The 19180-nt window shown below is 37.6% G+C and overlaps 1 protein-coding gene across 1 annotated transcript; it reads right to left on the bottom strand.

Annotated features, from left to right (window-relative positions):
• Positions 1-600: 600 nt before the first annotated feature.
• SPL7 (squamosa promoter binding protein-like 7) lies at positions 601-18984 on the bottom strand. The gene is made up of 11 exons (XM_077363150.1): positions 18277-18984; positions 15287-15459; positions 11952-12196; positions 11729-11803; positions 11513-11620; positions 11053-11170; positions 9117-9252; positions 7035-7215; positions 4571-5128; positions 4249-4341; positions 601-1391 (listed from the first exon to the last, which is right to left on the bottom strand). The coding sequence occupies exons 1-11, from the start codon at positions 18810-18812 to the stop codon at positions 1098-1100; spliced, it is 2517 nt and encodes an 838-aa protein (XP_077219265.1). The 5' UTR covers positions 18813-18984; the 3' UTR covers positions 601-1097.
• Positions 18985-19180: the final 196 nt, after the last annotated feature.

The following is a 19180-nucleotide window of genomic DNA, read 5'->3' as shown; positions in this document are numbered from 1 at the left end:
TCAAAGGCAGGGATCCTATTTAAGGTGTTTTACACACCCAATGCACCACTTCCAACTGTCTTGCTATTCTAACTTTTCTTATATGGACATGCCAAACCACCTGCCAAAACTAAGGACCTGTTTGTTTCAGATTTTGAGAACCAATTGTGGAGAAATTATATGGTGCAAGGCCTTACAACAATAAGGCCTTTGTACGGTGGAAGTACCACCCTTGACATTTGATCCAACAGCAGCTCCTCAAAAAGCTCAAAAAGTGAGCTGCTGTTGGATCAAATATCAAGGGTGGTACGCCGCCCACCGAATTGTTGTAAGGCCTTGCACCATATAAAATCTCCCAATTGTGATTCCAAAACTGATTATTGGGCTCAAAATTACATTTAGGCCCGGTTTGTTTCAGATTTTGACAACCAATTGTGAGTCCAAAACTGATTATTGGGCTCAAATTCATGTTTTTGGACTCACGATTGCTTCTCAAAATCCAAAATAAACAGTGCTTAAATGTAATTTTGAGTCCAAGTGTAAAATAAAGAGTGACTGAGAATACCATTTAATAAAAAATAAAAAATAAAAACAGAGAGAATATCAAAATAAGAGTGCGGATTATTATCTCATGTGTCAATTTATAGAACGCAAATTCATTATTAATACAGAACTCTGTACTTGTTAAAAAAGAATACCTAACAATTTCCAATCTATGTGAGCTCAAGCACATGGACTTAAATCCTCATAGTTTTCCTCATCTTCATTTTGAACACAAATAAGGCACAAGTGAAGACAATGAGAAGGGTAGCTTTACAGACCACAAAATACAATGAGAAGTTGGCTATGACAAGAGAGCCACTATAGTTTAAAGCATGTATTACATTATACTGTACCTAACATAAATCCACTTACCTGGATGGAGACCAGAAAGAAAGCTTCTACTAAGTGCTTGCTGTGGCCTCTTATTGTGCTTGGTGTTAACAATAGATTGGTAGGTCTCCACCATGAAACTGAGATGCTTTGCCAAAGAATGGGCTCCAAAACAGCCAAGTATATGTACATCATTGATACAAGTGAACGCAGTTAAAATTCAACAGTTTTTCTCTGCGAGTATTCTAAGTCTTGGAGGTCCCAAATAAACACCTTTGTACATAAACCGTGAATTCCCCAACCTTGTGTGGATGACTAAGGGCGACACATACTCCACAACACACAACAGTTGTCAATATAAGAAGAGCCATAGGTTTTCTCCTGATGGTGTGCGAGAAAGTGTGACCGTAGGCTTTTGGCTGCCAACAGTTCACATTCATAATGATATCTTTGTTTATAAGAGGACTAGCTATACCACACTCTTGAGAAGCTGAACTTCCTGGTAACTGCAACACGTCTTCCTTCTTCATCTCCATATGCTGCAACAAGAGAAAAAGAAGCTATTTTGAGTACAATTAAATTCATATTCTGCTATTTGCTTCAAAGTAAGGATGTTAGTAGGCCAGACAAAACTTTGACAACAAACTGAATGGGCTCGAATGTGGCCCAGCAAAATAACAAGGTCGATATTGGATCCGATTACTGTGTGAGTCCAGCCCATCGACACCCTAAATACCAGGGAAGCCTTCATACCCTACGCTATATAAGTCATATTCTAAGTTTTTCTTTAGAGTAAGGATATAAATGGGCCAGACACAACTTTGGTAACAAAATGAATGGTCCCGAATATAGCCCAGCAAAATTACAAGTTAAATTTTGGATCAGATTACCCTGTGAGTCCAGCCCAATGACACCATGAAATCACAGAGGCATAGCAGTGCAACTACACTATTACTATCATATTACTATCATTTGACAACTTTGGCAACTTGAATATGTTTATGCCTGTTGTTACCTCTAGGAAGGGAGGTGGGATACATCAACAAAAATTCCATTAAATTGAATAAACAGAAATCATTCAGTTCAGAATAAACCAAGTTGAAATAGACCAACACCGCATAGAGGGCTCACTACCCGTGTGTCATTTTCTACAATATACATCGATTTAGCGCCATTAATGTTTCAACCATATTTTTTTCTTCAGTACATCTCTATCAATACAACTCAACATAAAAACGCACTTCGACACATGTTGAGACATGCTTTGACATAGCAATAACTGTCAAAAACATTGGGAATTTTACTAAGTAGGCACACGTTTTAAATGTATTGAGATGCATCATTTTAAACTTTTTTTCTATGATTATGTTTCATATGTAACTATTTTAGTTACAATTGTTAATTGTTACACTGAGCTGCTTCCTCCCATGGCTGCACCAGAAAACCCGTGGTGCTGGAGAAGACTCATTGTAGGCAGAACACTCGTGACAGCAAAATCAGCAAAAAGGTACAATATTTTATTTTCTTCCTTCTTCCATTTGGTTTTTTTTATCAATCTTCGTACTTTCCATTCATGTTCGCTTCTTGCCTCATTTTGTATCAGTCTTCTTTCTTTTATTTTTTGTTTCTTTTCGTTCTATTTTCTTATTTTTCCCTTGTTGTCTGTAAAGCTACCCTCCTGGTGCAACTCTTATATAGTACAGAAAGCGAGAGTTGAGTAAATTATTAGTGGAAAGGAGTAGAAGATCAATCCCTCCGTCCGGAATACGATGCGATGCGCGTCTCTTCTTTTTTTGGCATGGTACGTTCAGTACTCTTGGGCGACTACATTTTGGAGAAAGTTCCTCTTGAAAGTCCTACTTTGTAAGTGAAGCAAGTCAGGTTATTAGCTCTTTCTTTGTTTGAATAGGCTTTCGGGTAGTTTAGCCTTCCACAACATCAACAAAATTACCGAGATACATTTTTGTGGGAAACAAAAAATCAAATTTTCCTAACACTACATTAACAAAATTATCGAGATACCCCTTTGTGGGAAACAGAAAATCAAATTTTGCTTTCACAACAACAACGAAAATACTGAGATACCCTTTTGTGGGAAACAATAAATCAAAATTCCCTTCCAATACATACAACAAAATTACTTAAATGCCCATGTTTTGTGTGTGCGAGAGAGAGAGAGAGAGAGAGAGAGAGAGAGAGAGAGAGAGAGGGAGGGTGTTTTCCCTCATTCTCAATACTAATCTGCTAAAATGAACAATTCTTTGGCTTATGCTTTTGACAAAACAAATGTCCTGCTTCAGATCTCTAAAAAATACAGGCAGAAAAAATGTCCTAATTGTTAGAAACTCCTAACATCATCCCTCGTAACTCACCTCAATTGTGCAAATCCAATTAGACCAATAAGCTTCTACTGCAATTATGCAATCTGCAGGAAAGGTTACATAGCAACAAAGACCTTATGTAGATGGGCAACAGACAAACAGGTTCATCGAAAAAGGACCAACGCACTACAACTCAATGCACTCTTACTGATGCCAAGAGATGCAAAACATGAAGATTATGAACTAAGATTTGCATACAGGAAAGATTCTTCCAATATATTATTTGTATAAGTGGACTGAGTATATCACAAGGTTGCTAGGGCGGGAATTGAAAGCGGGATTCGATTCGGGATTCGAAAGTGGGAATCGAAGGCTCTGGGGATGATTGGGAGTGAGAATTGTGGGTTTGCCGAATAGTCGCCGGGGATTTGTCGGGGATTCGCCGAGATTCGTTGGGGAGTTGGGAATCGCCAGGGATTCGCCGGGGAATCGCCTGGGAATCACGGTTCACAAAATTGGGAATCGGGGTTCGGACGAATCCGAACCCTGATTCCCTATTTTCGGGGATTAGAAACGATTCCCGAATCGGAACCGCGTACCGGGGAATCGTGATTCCCCAGTCTAGGGAACGAATCCTGCTTCCTTGGTATATCATGCAAGAATCCCACATATCCCCAAAGCTTTACAACAAGAAGTTAGAAAGGTGAAGCAAGTGACAAAAGACAATTAAGTAATCAAAACATAGTGAAACGAGGGTTGAATATGAGGCAAAAAGAGGGAACACATGCTTTGATCACATATACAGATTTTGAACAACATGATAATGTGCACATTGAAGTAAAAAATGAAAGTAAGAAAAACATGGGATTTGGCATCAGATAAAAAATAGCATCACGCATCTTTAGATTTTGATTTATAACTTGCACGTCGATAATCATGATTAGCTGTCTACTCGGTATACAATTATTTTTTGAATTTGAAGCAACAGACACCCCCCTAAAACGTTGGATCAAACATATTGAGAGCCATATTTCACCAAAAGAGAAAATTAAAAGCTTGGAAACAGAACACTTACTTGAATGGTATTTGGTACAATATAGAGAATGTCACTCTTGATATCACTTTTTGGCAAGAGAACTCCTTGAGAAGCCATGTTGCCTACAAGATTCTGATGGAGAAAAACATGGGATTTGGCATCAGATAAAAAATAGCATCACGCATCTTTAGATTTTGATTTATAACTTGCACGTCGATAATCATGATTAGCTGTCTACTCGGTCTACAATTATTTTTTGAATTTGAAGCAACAGACACCCCCCTAAAACGTTGGATCAAACATATTGAGAGCCATATTTCACCAAAAGAGAAAATTAAAAGCTTGGAAACAGAACACTTACTTGAATGGTATTTGGTACAATATAGAGAATGTCACTCTTGATATCACTTTTTGGCAAGAGAACTCCTTGAGAAGCCATGTTGCCTACAAGATTCTGATGGAGAATTTTTCTTGCATGATTCATATGTTTGCAAAACAACCTCATATCAGCATCATAAATTTTATCTACAGAGTTGCATAACACGTCGGTGTCCAAAACAACCTTCAGAGACTCTAGTACTCCTCCCAAGATGGCGAAAGACTCATTATGAATTAGAAAATCTAAAAGACAATTCAATCTCTGAGTTTCTGTTTTAGTCCGAAGGTTTGCATTCTTGTCCAGCTGAGGCTCCTTGAGCAACCAAGCAATATCTAAAACAAGTTCAGAAATTGCTGTTTGTCTCGATACAAAAAACTCACACGAGTCAGGAAGAGTATCGGTATTCACAATTCCAGTTCCGATGTTCTTTGAACAAAGAGAGTCATCAAACCTCTGCTGAATTATCTGCAGCTCAGAACATATTTGTCTGTCCCCAAACAGAACAGGGACAAAGTTGGATAACCCCGAATCATTCTCAACCTGCGTCCAGGAGCAAGTTGATTGAATGGCAAGTAAGACGACCTCAACTCAGTCACGACATAAACAATGAATTGTGGTTGCAATACATATCATGTTTTTCTTAGACGACCTCAACTCAGTCACGACATACCCATGGGCTTCCAGACATGTATTAAATTCTAAATCTTGCAGTCACAAACTTCTTTTGCTGAAATTACCCGTACATTTTTGGTAAGCCTTTAAAATGGTACACTTTTCCCAGGAAAAAAAGAAGGCAATGACACAGAGAATAGGGGAAAGGGAAAGGAATTTTTGATAAATACAAATTTAAAAAGTAAGAATGCCATCTTTATACAGATCATGGTTTTAAATTTCGACCGCAATCGAAATTTGACAAAATTCAAAATTTTGCGAAATTCGAAATTTCGAGAAAATGTGACACACTCCATCTCTGATCTAACAATAATCCAGTACTTTTAATAAAGTTATTATTATTACTTTTTGGAATAATAACATCATTTATCAGAGAATAAAATAAGAGGAAATTGGCTAATCCAATCAAAGAATTTGAATACGTTCTGCAAAGATCAACTTCAATTACCATATATTTCTATTTCAAGTAGAACTCAATTTTTATGGTAGGGTATCAACAAGATGAAGCAATTGGCTAATCCAATCCAAAATGTACCATGTGACGAATGGAGCTCTATATGACCCAATTATTTACGTTTTCATGGTGTTCTCATTCTCTTTCAGCGACTTTAGGATCTCAATCAACCATCTTCTCTCGAATCATTGTAGCTGAATTATGGGCTTGTTCATGAACTTTATTTACATCAGATAGAGACAACAATCTTTGGAAGTTGGTCCCCTCAAACAAACACTAGTGGAAACGTACGAATACCGTGTATCTTGGTATGGAATTTCATTAGCGGTCCCATGGTGCTATCACCACTGCATGATATTTTCCATGGAGTTGTGTCCGAATTAACTTGGGCAATACTCTTTAATGATACTTGAGTAACAGAGAAATTATAGGTCTAAATCAGGCCCTATTTGGATTGCAAGAATTTTTTGGAAAAGTTTGGAAAGGAAAACTACTTTCAAATTTTCCTTTTTCTTAACACATGAAAAAAGATAACTTGAACCAAGCCCATTCAATTTTTATTTAGAGGGACCTTCAATTTATGATAATATCCCTCTAAATTAACCATAATCACACCATTTCCCTCTAAAGTGTGGAAAGAAAATTTTTCCACATAAAAAAATTCTGCGAGAAATATGTTTCTTGCAATCCAAATAGGGCCTTACAGTTATTTATTGTCCATCAGACACGATGAACAACATAGCATGATAAAATGTATTAATGACGAAATAATCTCTAGCAAGGCCATACACTTATCGTTTAATCTCAATAGAATGTCCTAGATCCCAAAAAACAAGTAAAATGATGCCAAAACATGGAGGAAACATAACATGCACACAGATGTACATGGATACCAGTTTCGGTACAAGAAAATATGATCTTAACACACAGACTGGTCAATGATTTGATATGTCATGACACCGAACATGATGCCCAATGAATTTCAAACAATATCACCAAAATTTTAATTATAGCACCTTCTGCATCTAGAAAGTTAAGCAATGCATGAGTCTTGGAAAATGGAACAAAGGAAATCTTGTGAAAGATTTAACAATGGAACTGAAAAAGAAAAAAATGAAGTACCTTTTCTTTCCTGCAAATAATTTACCAATGCACCACTCCAAAATATTGTAAATTTAGACGAAAGACAACCACTTTTAAGTGTCACATGCAAACAGAGTTCAGCTTAATCATAATTGAGCAAAACTAATAGCGAAGCATGCATCCAAACATCAGTCAATGTGCATCAAGGTAAGCAAATACATTCCTAAAGTCACCTACCTCAATAAATGCAGGGCCAAAAAGTTTTGACTCTGTGTGAGGGATAAATATCTTGAATATCTCATGTTCGGAACTGTGAACAGATTCCCTTGTGATTCCATCGCAAGATCTACTCTTTCCGTGATGAATGGAAAGGCAAGATTCATATACTAGATACTTACCAGCAAAAGATACGAGAAACCTGCCATATCGAGCATATATTAACATCGAATTAGGAAATCTCCAACAGGCATAAAATTTGAATATCTATACCAGTTGAAAGAAAGAATATAGGCAGAGAAGAAACGGACAATTTGAACAGTTTGTGGTTGCACCATATAATATCAACAGAACGAGCATGCAGGATCAAGATATGCATCAGCTTAAAATGACATTGGCCTCTGGCGAACAATGTTACAAAGCATCCTAATATTAAATGCATTTGTTGATTATGAAGTCTACAAAAGAGGCTAGTATGACGAGGACTGTAAATGGCAAAGTGGGTTATAAAGATCCACAAATCACATAAGCCAAATACATCAATATAACAATAGAAAAAAAAGTCGTCTTTCTCTCTTTTGTAGATTTCTAATTTGGTGCAAAAAAAATGCAGCCAGGAAAAGCATGATTCCATTATTTTTCATTCTCTACGTACTTGAAAGACAGTTCAACCCGGCTAATAATGCAATTCCTAGTGTTGTACAATTAAGTGTTAATGTACACATTGGGTTTCTTGTCTCTTCCTGTGTGGTGTGATTTAAGTCATCTCGCTTTTCAGTATGGATGAGGGTCATGTTTCCTAAATGAAAAACCTAGCATTAGCCTGCATACCAGTACATGGGTCTGAGCTATAGGGATCGGTCAGTCACAGTGCCCGTAAAGGTCTCAAAAACCTGGAAGTGTAGGGGACTTTATGAGGACTTTCAGATAATGGCAGTTTTTCTTATTTCAATAGACAAGCTTCCTACAAAGTTCAAGAACAAGATTGGATCCTAGTGGTGGAGAGATTTGATTCTTGTCTTGAAACACAAAACGGTTGTCACTCATCACTTTCTACAACACTTTGTTAAAGGCTTCTCTACCAAACTTAAGAATCTATTCTATGACATGTACATGATAATGACCTCGGTCGCTAAGAATCATAAAAAAAGATTTCAATCACTTCTTTGGAGTTCCAGCTCCAATAGATGGGTTCACTCTACCAGAGATGGCTGCCTTGACTTCGGTGACAGAATTCAATATTCCACTCCTTGGTCAATGATAGCAAGGATATTAAACATTCAAACTGCATTCTGGTTTGTGACTAAGACCGTGAGAAAAGAGTTTGATGTCTATGATTTGGGAGGAAATCACAGGCCTCACTACCAATAAAGAATTGATGCTCAAATATCCAACAATGAAACAGTATTTTTTTTAATGGCCCATTGAAAATATATTAAGCCAAAGTATAACAACATCTTGATCAAGAAAACATACTGTAAGTGATAGTATCTGACCATGCAACCATTCAAAAAAAAGTATCTGACCGTCCAATACAAATCTCATTATTGGACAGATGAAACCATCTTCAATGTTGTATATAATAATCAAGGAAAAACCTCATCCCAACAAAGCAGCTCACATAGTCACATATGGGTGCATCTATTACATATTGAAGATAGTCAAGAGCACTGAAAATTGCTAAGAACTTCAGCCAAATCACACAGCATAAACTACGGTTGAAATTCGACAAAGAAATTTCGGATTTCGGTCAAGACCGAAACCAAAACATTCCGAAGCCGAAATTGGTGAAACGTAACAAATTTCGTCAATTTCGGCGAAATTTGAAAAAAAAAAAAAATTTATTCCTTTCCCAAATTTCAGCTGAAATTACAGAAATTTCGTGTCTTTACCGAATTTCGGCCGAAATTTCGGGATTTCGGCTGAAATTTCGATTTCAGCTAGGTCCGAAATTACCCCCGCAACCGAAATTTAAAACCTTGGTCACAATGACCATTTTAGGAGAGTTGAGTGTATCCATAGGGATTAATCCCACCCTAAAATGGCGTGGGGAAAACCTATGTCATAAAAAATGAGCATTTTAGGAGAGTAACAGTACCATACCGTAATTTAGGCCGGAATAAATTACTGCCACATGCAACAAACTCCATAGGTTTTCCAGCCTCGAAACAAGTTGGGTGAACATAATGAAGTCTTGGCACTCGTACGTCTATACTGTTGTTTATCAGTGAAGTTCCATCTAAATCCATCCCAAATTAGTATGGATCAAGGAAAGAAAAAAATCCCATGCATGCTTTCTAATGAACCAACATTGAGCAATAGCCTTGTTTTCATGTTAAATGAAGGGATAGCTTTCAGTCAACAAAGTCAAATTCATGTTATTGTTCCTGAAATTAAACATATTAAATGAAACTTTTCACACATTACAGTAAAGTAAGAAGTGGTCTGCAATAACATGTAAACTTATATGCATCAATGACATGTTGGCCTCATGAGAGGATCATAGTTGAAAATAGCAATTGCACTTTAAGAATGCCAGGCATAGAATCAAAAGTCAAATGAATGAGGTCAATCTAAATACAAGCTGCAATACAACTCATGCCTGTCCACTTGTCAAGGAGAAGGAGTGCTTTGGATCGATTCATATAGAAACCAATCAAAAGCTTCTTTTGAACTACCTACTACAGATAACTTCCTCAGTAAACTTTAAGGAATGTACAAAATTAATATTTAATTATTTACGGACTGATAAATCTAGCAAGTGCATGGAGTTATTTTCTTAGTCGTTAACAGACATTCGATTCTAGAGAACCATATTTAGAAAGAAGATGTTGCAGATAATGGGTACCATTCAACCGAACAGTCACCTATAAACAAACCAAGAAGAACAAAAGAATACCAAAGATTGACAATATTGATGAGGTCGCCGTGATGCAGGCTTCCATCAGTAGTGGATTTTGAGCTAAAACTCATTGGATGAGCCGTTTTAATTTTAGTGGATTTGTGGTAATTTTTAATTGATTTATATAAGGGCTATTTAGGTTGGCTTTAAGTAAAGATAAAGATAAATACTCTCTGTTACAGAGCCCAATTGGGTTTCAGAAATGTTTTATTAGTTTGTGTCTAAAGACTGCTATTAGTTTACGATCAAGAGTTGACAAGATGTTTGGACCTTCTTAAATAAGGAAAAAATATGGTTGGATAAGTTTTGGGAAGTTTTAAGACTTGGGGATTACTTCTACTCACATTTGGAAAGTAGAATGAATTATGATCAAGGGTAAGTTCGTTTTAGAGCTGCCATTCAAGAGAGAGAGAGAGAGAGAGAGAGATTGTTTTAGGGCTCCAGAGTTAATTAGAAGCTTGCATAAAGAGTTTTAGGGTTGATTTTCTGCAGTTTTTTTAGAATTCTCCCTTAGCTAAAATGAGTTCAACTAGAGGCTCAAATTGCCGAAAAAGTATATTTGGTGGGTGGGGTACACGTATCAAAAGACAATGAATTGCTGACTTCAGTAATACAGTGTAACCCACCTCAACGACAATAACTAATGAAATAAACTGAAAAAAAAATAGAAAATAGAAAAAAGAAAACACCAGCCAGGGCAAGATAACCTTCAGTGATGAAGCCTTGAGAGCTAAGATAACAATGACCACCATAAATTTCTTCAACAAGACCCAAAAGCCATCATAAGATGTACATTTAAGAACTTTTCTATCAAAGTTTCCAACATGTGAAGGCATAAAATATCCAAAGTTCAACAAGAACTTTAATACGAAAGTCTCCTTCAGCATAAACTACTGCTAAGTTTAACAAGAATATTAATACGAAAATGTGTCCTTTAACAGCAGCCTATCAAGCAAACCATGGTATTACAACAAGACAAATTTCTGTATTAAATGAAAGACCACTAATTCTGACAAAAAATCAAAAAATAACTGAGGGTCACCAAAGCCCGATCTAGCCAGATCCAACAACAATGGTTAAACAATCATTTGCTTCTCTTGACATAAATCAACTAAGAGTTATGAAACACCAGCTTACCATTTAGTACCCGAAACATCAAGTTATTTAAATAAACAAACATAATTCCCCTTCCCGATAACAAACTTTCAGGTGACTTGACAAGGTCATTTATGTAGGAAGCTGCATCTTCAGATAACTGCATGTTCCAACAAAAAGGATTAAGAAATCAACATCTTGCAAAATGAGTAGGGAATAACATATAAGCTATAGTTGTTTGGACCATATTCCACTGGCAGGCATAGACAAGACTAAATATAAGTAGTGACCTTAAACAAGGAATACCCCGTATGGCAACTTTAAAAATGAAAAGTTGCTACATCGAATACATTCTGCCAAGTCTAAAAGATACCATCGTATGTCTGAATTAAGAATACAACTTTCAAGCCTCTCTGAGCATATTTTGTGGCCATAACTTACAAAATATTATCCCCATAAGAGAGAATATTTAAAATTTTAGAATAAGGGGCATGTTTGCTACCTTCTCCCACATAAATTGCGGCATAGCAATAAATGCAGTCAAGATGGTACATCCAGGCCGGATATACCCCTCCAACTCAACCGGCATGCTGGCCAACCATTCAAATATCTGCAATTTCGGATCAAAGTACCAATTAATCAATTTTCAACATATCCACTATTAAAACCATTATTTTCCTGTAAATACTAAACTGCAATCATAATCCTTTAGAAATACTTGGTGCCGAAGCCGTCTAGGAAATTCTGCAGGGTTCCAATCATAAAGCTTGAATGATATGCGACCTGTCGGGCACTACAACCAAATAATGAATCATTACCTTTCAAGATTCAATACAAGATAATAATATGAACATGGAAAAGAAGTGACTTGGCCATCTTAAAACCAAACTTGGTAGGAAAAAAAGCAAGGCAGCTAGGAAGGCCTTCAATGCAGAACATACCACAGATGAATAGGAAATCTTATTGTCACAAAACAATGAAGAAAGGGTGGAGTTGGGATGATCTTTTCGTCCTTCAATCTGGGTTTTTCCAGAAGCAATGGAAGATGTCACACTGTTCTGAAGGCTGGGAATTGAACAAAGGGGGGAACCATGTCCGTCTTCAGACTCCAGCAATGGTTCTGTATCTATTAGCTGGTTGGTCAAGCACAAACTCTCGGTTGCAGAAGCTACTCCATTTAACATCTCTGCAATTGCAAGCTTAACTGTTAGCAGAAATTTATTTATTTTGTGTGTGCCAAAAATAATCTAGAATAGCAAAAGATGAAAAGAAAAGAATGATTCAAAGAAGTCAACCAAGGTAAAACCCCAGATAATTAATGCAAATGCTTACCATTCAAGGAGAAAAAAAATTAATGCAAATGCTTAGTGGCAGCATCTTTTGCAACAAATGCATGGATGCATGAGCCTAAAAATTCATGACATTGTCGACGTCAAATAATATGCAAAAAATTGCGCTTAAATTGAGACTTTGACTAATATAAGTAGAGGTCCCAGCGTCCAAGTCGGTCGCTGTAAAGGATTACCTGGTTAGATGAGAAAATTCTGTGGTGTGGAAGCCAGTTTTCAGAAGGAATTTTTTTGATAGAGAGCTTCCATCCATAGCCAGGCTTCTTAAATTGTTAGAAGAGGGTTACATCAAGCAGTCTGGGGAATTAAAGAGTTAGGATATGGGGCTTGGCTGTGGATTTCTCTGTCAAGTCTTTCTGCCACGATCTTGTAGGGGTGCAACTAGGGTCGGGTTCAACCTGAAAAAATCACGGGTTGGGTTGTGTTTGAGTCGAGTCGGGTTCGGGTTGAGGAAGTTGAACCGAGTTTGGTCGGGTTCTGGCGTCGGTGGTCAACCCGCACCAAAACCCGACATTTAAAAAAAAAACAATTTACCATTTTCCAGTTTTGTTTATATAGAAAATAAAAAAAATAAAGGGGAAAAATATCACCATAACAGGTCAACCCGACCTGAATTGGGAAATCAGGTCCGGCTCGGGTTGAGATATTAATTTTTCGGGTTGGGTCGGGTTAGCCTTCATCAAGTTGAGAGTCGGGTTGGGTCGGGTTCGGGTTGACGGTTTAGAGTTTCGGGCTGGCTTCAACCCGACCCAACCTGACCTGAGTTGCACCCCTACCATCTTATTTCTAGCCCTGCATCTTCCAGTGTGGCTAGAGTATGGTCAATTCAAGCTCCTCCTAGGGTGTGCACTTTTGGGTGGGCGGCCCTTTTGGAAATGATTCAGACAATTGACTTCTTGCGGAAAAGGGAGATATTGATCACTGCGCGCTTTGCCTTGCAGCAGGGGAATTGATGGGCTACCTCTTTATGCATTGTAAACTTGCTAGGGAGGTTTGGGGCAAAATCCTAAGAAGATTTGGTATCGTTTGGGTGTCCCCATCAACCTCATTGATTTGCTTCTTGGTTGGTCACCAGCTCCATGGAAACAAAAAGGAAAAATTTTGTGGAACGTATCCTTCTTAGCGGTGATTTGGGTTCTATGGAAAGAAAGAGATGCTAGAATCTTTAGAGGTTATGCTAAGCACTCTCATTTACTCTACTGTAAAGTAGTAGCCCTGGTTATTTCTTAGGTCAAATCACTTCTATGATTTAGATTCGTCTCCGCCTTTGACTTGTGGATCGGATGGAAGGAGGTGTGTCTTAGCATGGAGCAAAAGACGAATATTGTTCAAGAGCGGCAAACTCCGGCCCCTGGCTTTCTAAAATTAAACTTTAATGGATCTAGCTTATGGAACACTGGCCTTACTAGAGTTGGAGGTGTTTTGAGAAATGAACCAGGGGAGGTGGTTTGGGCGTTTGCGGGTCCCATTGGAATTGCAAACACCAATGAGGCTGAGGTTCGTGCACTGCATCAAGGCCTAAAACTGATTGGCAAAGAATGCACTGATAAAGTGGTTGTTGAAGGGGACTCCTGAAATGTTATCCGCCGGCTTAAAGGTTCCTCCTCTCATCCATGGAGATTCCCCCGCTTCTTTGACGAGATTCAAGACTGGATTGGATCTTCCTTTATCGTCTTCCGCCATGTTAGAAGATCTGCAAATGATGTGGTTGATAGCTTAGCGTAAGAGGGTGTGGCTAAGGAAGCTTTGGAACTATTCAACTTCTTGCCTCCTTGAAGCTCTCTGCTCTCTGCTCTCTGTCTCTATTTATGTTTGGCGTCTTTGGTTTTTTTTTTTTCTTTCCTTGTACTGGCCATCTCGGTTTTTTCTCTTCTAATATATTCCATTTCCAAAAGAAAAAAAAATCTTTTAAGACTATTGTATGGAACGTGTTTGGCATGAACTAATTTCTCGTGATGAATGATTCTAAAGCTTAGAATTTCATTGAAAAACTTAAATGAGTTTTAATTATTATGTTATGTTTATGGTAATTTAGGAATGCATGTTGCTGATTTTATTGAATTAGAACTCATTTTATGCTCCTAAATTCCCCGAAAGTCATTTAAAAACCTAAGTCGCATATTCATATCATCTTGATGTAGCCAGTAGTGATTGCTTTCTTGATTCCCCGAATATCATCTTGATGTCATCTGTTCATGGAGAAGTCAATGAATTAGTAGATAATTTGGATAGGGAAGGTGTATCTAGAGGCCCTCTTGTAGTGTTCTATTTTTAAATCAATTTCTATCATTTATCGAGAACAAAAAAAATATTTTGTGGATAGAAAAATATGAAGATTGACGTCCCATATCACTAAGTTGTATGTAGTATAATTAGTCTTATGCCACTTATTCCATGAGTTGTCAGCTATGTACATAATTTCAGTAAGAAATTCACGAGACAACTAAATTACTATTCATGCACCAAAATAACAAGTTTTCATATAACCATTCAAAAAAAAAAAAAAGTGTTCACATACACACTATATGCACCATCTAGATATAGAAATAAGCACAGATCAAGATTAAAAGAGTATGTTCACTAAAGAAAACGGTAAATCTAAGACAGTTCACAGCAAGATAATAGTGCATGCTTAAACTCGGAAAATTTTTAAGCAGGGGAAGAACAGAAAAGTATTACTTTCAGAATAAAGTTCACTGAGACAGGAACAGCCTCTAATACAGTTTTTAAGAAAGCTGTTGTTTAACAAATTAGACTGGTCAATGAAGCAGAGATTCTTTCAAGAAACCTTTTCCTAACGTATATGGGCATCCAAGAATATTTCAAGATCCCGGTGTCCAAGTTTTCAGTATTTGGCAAGAAGATTACATCATTTTACACCCATCAAACAAATGGCTGAAGAAAATCAACCTGGGTCCATAATATACCTTTCCCTACTTCACCATCACAGGAAACATCATCAGCTGGTATGTTCCCCTGCGGTTCCTTCTCCACTGCAACTCTAGAATCAGTCGATTTTCTTCGCCTCCTGTTATTGTGTTTCTCTAATTTTCTTCTACAACTACGTTTACCTTCATCAAAATCGGGCAATATATGAAACCTGGAAAACAGACAAGGAATATCAGTCACATCTTACTTAGAAACAAATAACAAAAAGTAACTACTACCATTCAAAAAAAAAAGAAGTAACTACTGGGAGCTGAGATACACTTCCTACACATAGAACCCTGACAATCCAATTCGCTTTCTCATCAAATATCAGTAAAAGTTGCCAGGGATTCCAATTTGAACAACTACCAATTCATGCATGTATTAAGCTCAGAGTACTGGATTTTCCCTGGGTGTAAATTTACACCATGACTGAGAAATTCAACTGCATAAGTGCAATAAAATGCCTACTGCCCACTGAAACTCCACAGGAATGCTATAAAGCAAATCAGAATCAAAAAGATTAAACATGAACAAGTTTCACATCTCAATAACAAGATCACGATATGAGCTAACTTTATAGAGCTTCAAGTTGTGTTACCATGAGCAATATGAGGTATTGAAATCTTATTTTCACTAGTGGATTCAGTAAATATGAGAATATTCATTATGTAATTAGTGCATGAGATATAGCCTCAACAAAAATAGGTGATGAAGCACTGATAGCGTCTTGGTGATGTGGTTAAAAACCAAAGAACAAACAAGGGTGCGGAAGTGAGAATTCAAGAACAAGGAGCTTGTCATATACAAATCTACGATTGACGCTCTGATACTAAATATTATTTTTTTGAGATGGCAACGCTCTGATACTAAATATTGTGGCACAAATATGTGAATTATGCTCTAGTACCAATTTATAATGCAATTATCGATCCCAGGGGGTGCAAATCCATAATAGTTTTATAACAGAAATAAAAATCAAACCCATACCATTCAAAAACAAACAAAAAATAAAAAATAATAAAACCCAATAGTTGATGGGTATCTTTTGAATATCATTATCAAAAGTATACTTCAAATCAGAAAGCAATTAGAAGATAAATTACTGCAGAAAATTTCAGCAAGTAGCCATCAATTGCTAACCAATCCAAAAGCAGCAGAAAATAGATCTAATTTAGGTTTATTACAAAAATAGATCAAACCCACGAAAATCCAATAGAAATATTTGAAAATATTGGAGTTTTTTTTTTGCCAAAAAAACCCACGAACCAGAGATGGGCAGCAAAACCTTGACCCCTCTGTTTTGTTTGGCACTCTTATTTCAAAAGATGCAAAATTGTCTCTAAAACCCAAAGAAAATATATACAAAAATACCCTCACTTAAAGCTCACTACAAAAACATGTGAATAGTGATGTTGATAATGACGTGGATAGTGATGGGAACAGTGACATGAATAGTATCCGTGAATAGTATTGCAGCCTTGTGGGTCTCTTTTATTCTTAGTTCACTTGAGTGACTTAAATGAAAGTTAAAGAATATGCCTATTGTACCCTATAACTTAAAAAATTATAAAAGGCTCATTTAAAACCGTGTAAATAAAAACCGTTAAAAAACATGTAAAAAATAAAATTTCAATTCGGTAATAAGGATGGACCCCATTGCTTCAAAACTTGTATCACAAATAGTCCCAGCTCCTTTCTTCTTTTGCACATGGATCGAATGTGGATCATGAACAACAGCCATGCGAGATTCCTCCTTCCTCATTTTTCTTTCATAAAAGTTGATGATTGTTGATCTTTCAGGAGCAATGGAATTTTGTGCTGCATCTGTCACCCCCGCTTGCAAAGAACTCAAGCTCCAAAAGTTGTGCTATTTAACAATGGAAGTTTGATCTCCTTTTCCAATGGCCCCAAGTAAAAGGGCAGTGTATCGTGTAACAGTGACCCTATTGGTGCATGTCTATACTGCTCAGAAGGTGAGGACAATACGAACGAGATTTTCTCCACCGCAGATGAAAGAACACGTGCATTTCTACGATGGACGGTGAGTATTACTCTTGCCCATTACTTGCAACTCATCCTTCTGCAAATAGCCTGTCGAGTTTCCTCTTTGTTTTATGCACGGGCAAAAAAGTCTAGTGACTGCACACCACCAAGGTGAGGATATTTGTATCTTGGGGGTCCATGCTATATTGCTATGTGCCCTGCCTACACTGTAACTTTGATCTACGTGAAATCTACCTTTAGGACAGCATATCTAACACGCATTTCAATACATAAAACTGGTAAGTTCTTCCTTGCAGCTACTTTTATTTCAAAAAATTCAGGAGAGGGTCATTCTTGTACTACTAGAAAAAATACATCTTTACCACACACTAATTTGGGAAATCAAATTAGTAAACTTGCCTTACAAAATATTTATTTATGCGGATATTTCGGACTTGTTTAAGTTCAGATTCCTCACAAACTCTAGACCTATAATACCAAAACAACATGTTTTTCTTCAAACCATTTTTTTCCCACTCATGCCTCTTTGATTCTCTTCAAACCCTTCTTCGCCTACATTTTCTTGTTCCTCCTTTCTATTTTCTCTGCCCTCCCTTCTATCTGAGGCTTCAATAATAATTTAAAAGAAGAAATTTTGGTTCCCCACATCCCAAACAAGATCCAATCATATATTCTATTTGGGATTTGCTAGGGACCATTGCAGAAGGAATTTCGTGGAACGTCTGTTGCATGTGAGTGCAGAATGAACTGAGGTTCTGCACTCTCATGCAACAGCCGTTCCACGAAATGCCTTCTCCAATGGTCCCTAGCAAATCCCATTTTATTTATGTATTTCTACTACTGATTTGACTCCAATCGTCCATAATAAAGCTTACAATTCTGCCACAATTCATAGAATTAGCTTCCATTTAAACTCTCTAGAATCAATCAAACTTCTCTCGAATCTAGATAGATAAAAGAAGGAAAAAAAAACCCAACTTACTTCCCACACTGCTGGCAATACCGCTTGTGCTGTCCATCAAGAACCACAGAACTCGCATTAGCGCATTTCAAACACACCCGGTGGCGCCGGTGATACCCTTTCAGCTCACTGATATCCACCTCACAACCAGGAACCTGACACCTGGCGGTTGCCGATGAAGCCGCCCCCGTCCTCACCCTCTTCCTCCCAATTCCCTCCTCCTCTTCATCCTTCTCATCTTCCTCCGGGCACGAACACGGAACCCTTCCCGCCAAGAAATTCTCACACGTAACACGCGGATCTCGCTTTCGGACCCGATCCAAGCCCGGATTCTCAGGCTCCGGCAGAACAAATGGGACTGGATCCTCTATCTGATCAATCCGATCGTCTGAATTCCATGAGAGAATCATTGATGGATCATCATCGATTGAGAAATCCAAGAGATTTCCCCATTCCCACGCTGCAGAGAGAGCTGATTCTTCCTCTAAAATCTGTGGATTCTCCATTTCGGAAACCCTAACCCTAGCTGCTTCTCCAGTGGTACGTGGACTTTCCATTTTTTCCTGAAACCCTAACCCTAGAAATGTGGAGGCATCGAAGAAAGAGAGGTTGGAGGAATCTATACGCGACCGGTTGGTTGGTCCACACTGAGTAGGGTTGGTGTTGGGTCGGAATTTTGACAGCTCCCAAAACAAAAGGATGAAATCTGTTATGACCACATTTTCATAGAAATTTTTTTATTCAAGCCACCAAACTATAACTACTATGTGGAAAAAAGGAAATGTTAGCTGGGGTTTAAGTCCATAATTCCACAGAGATTTACTACAATGCCACTTGGCTTTTATTCTTGTATTTCTTTCATGAGATTTGAGCCCTTCTGCCTCTCATAGCCTCATTGTTGATAATGAGGAGAGTCCGACTCTGC

This window comes from Tasmannia lanceolata, unplaced genomic scaffold (genome assembly GCF_043159265.1).
Source record: "Tasmannia lanceolata isolate RefF3 unplaced genomic scaffold, GAP_Taslan_0.1 ptg000019l, whole genome shotgun sequence".
In the NCBI taxonomy this organism is placed as follows: Eukaryota; Viridiplantae; Streptophyta; class Magnoliopsida; order Canellales; family Winteraceae; genus Tasmannia; species Tasmannia lanceolata.
The sequence above is the reverse complement of the archived record's forward strand: the minus strand, read 5'-3'. Positions and strand labels throughout refer to the sequence as shown.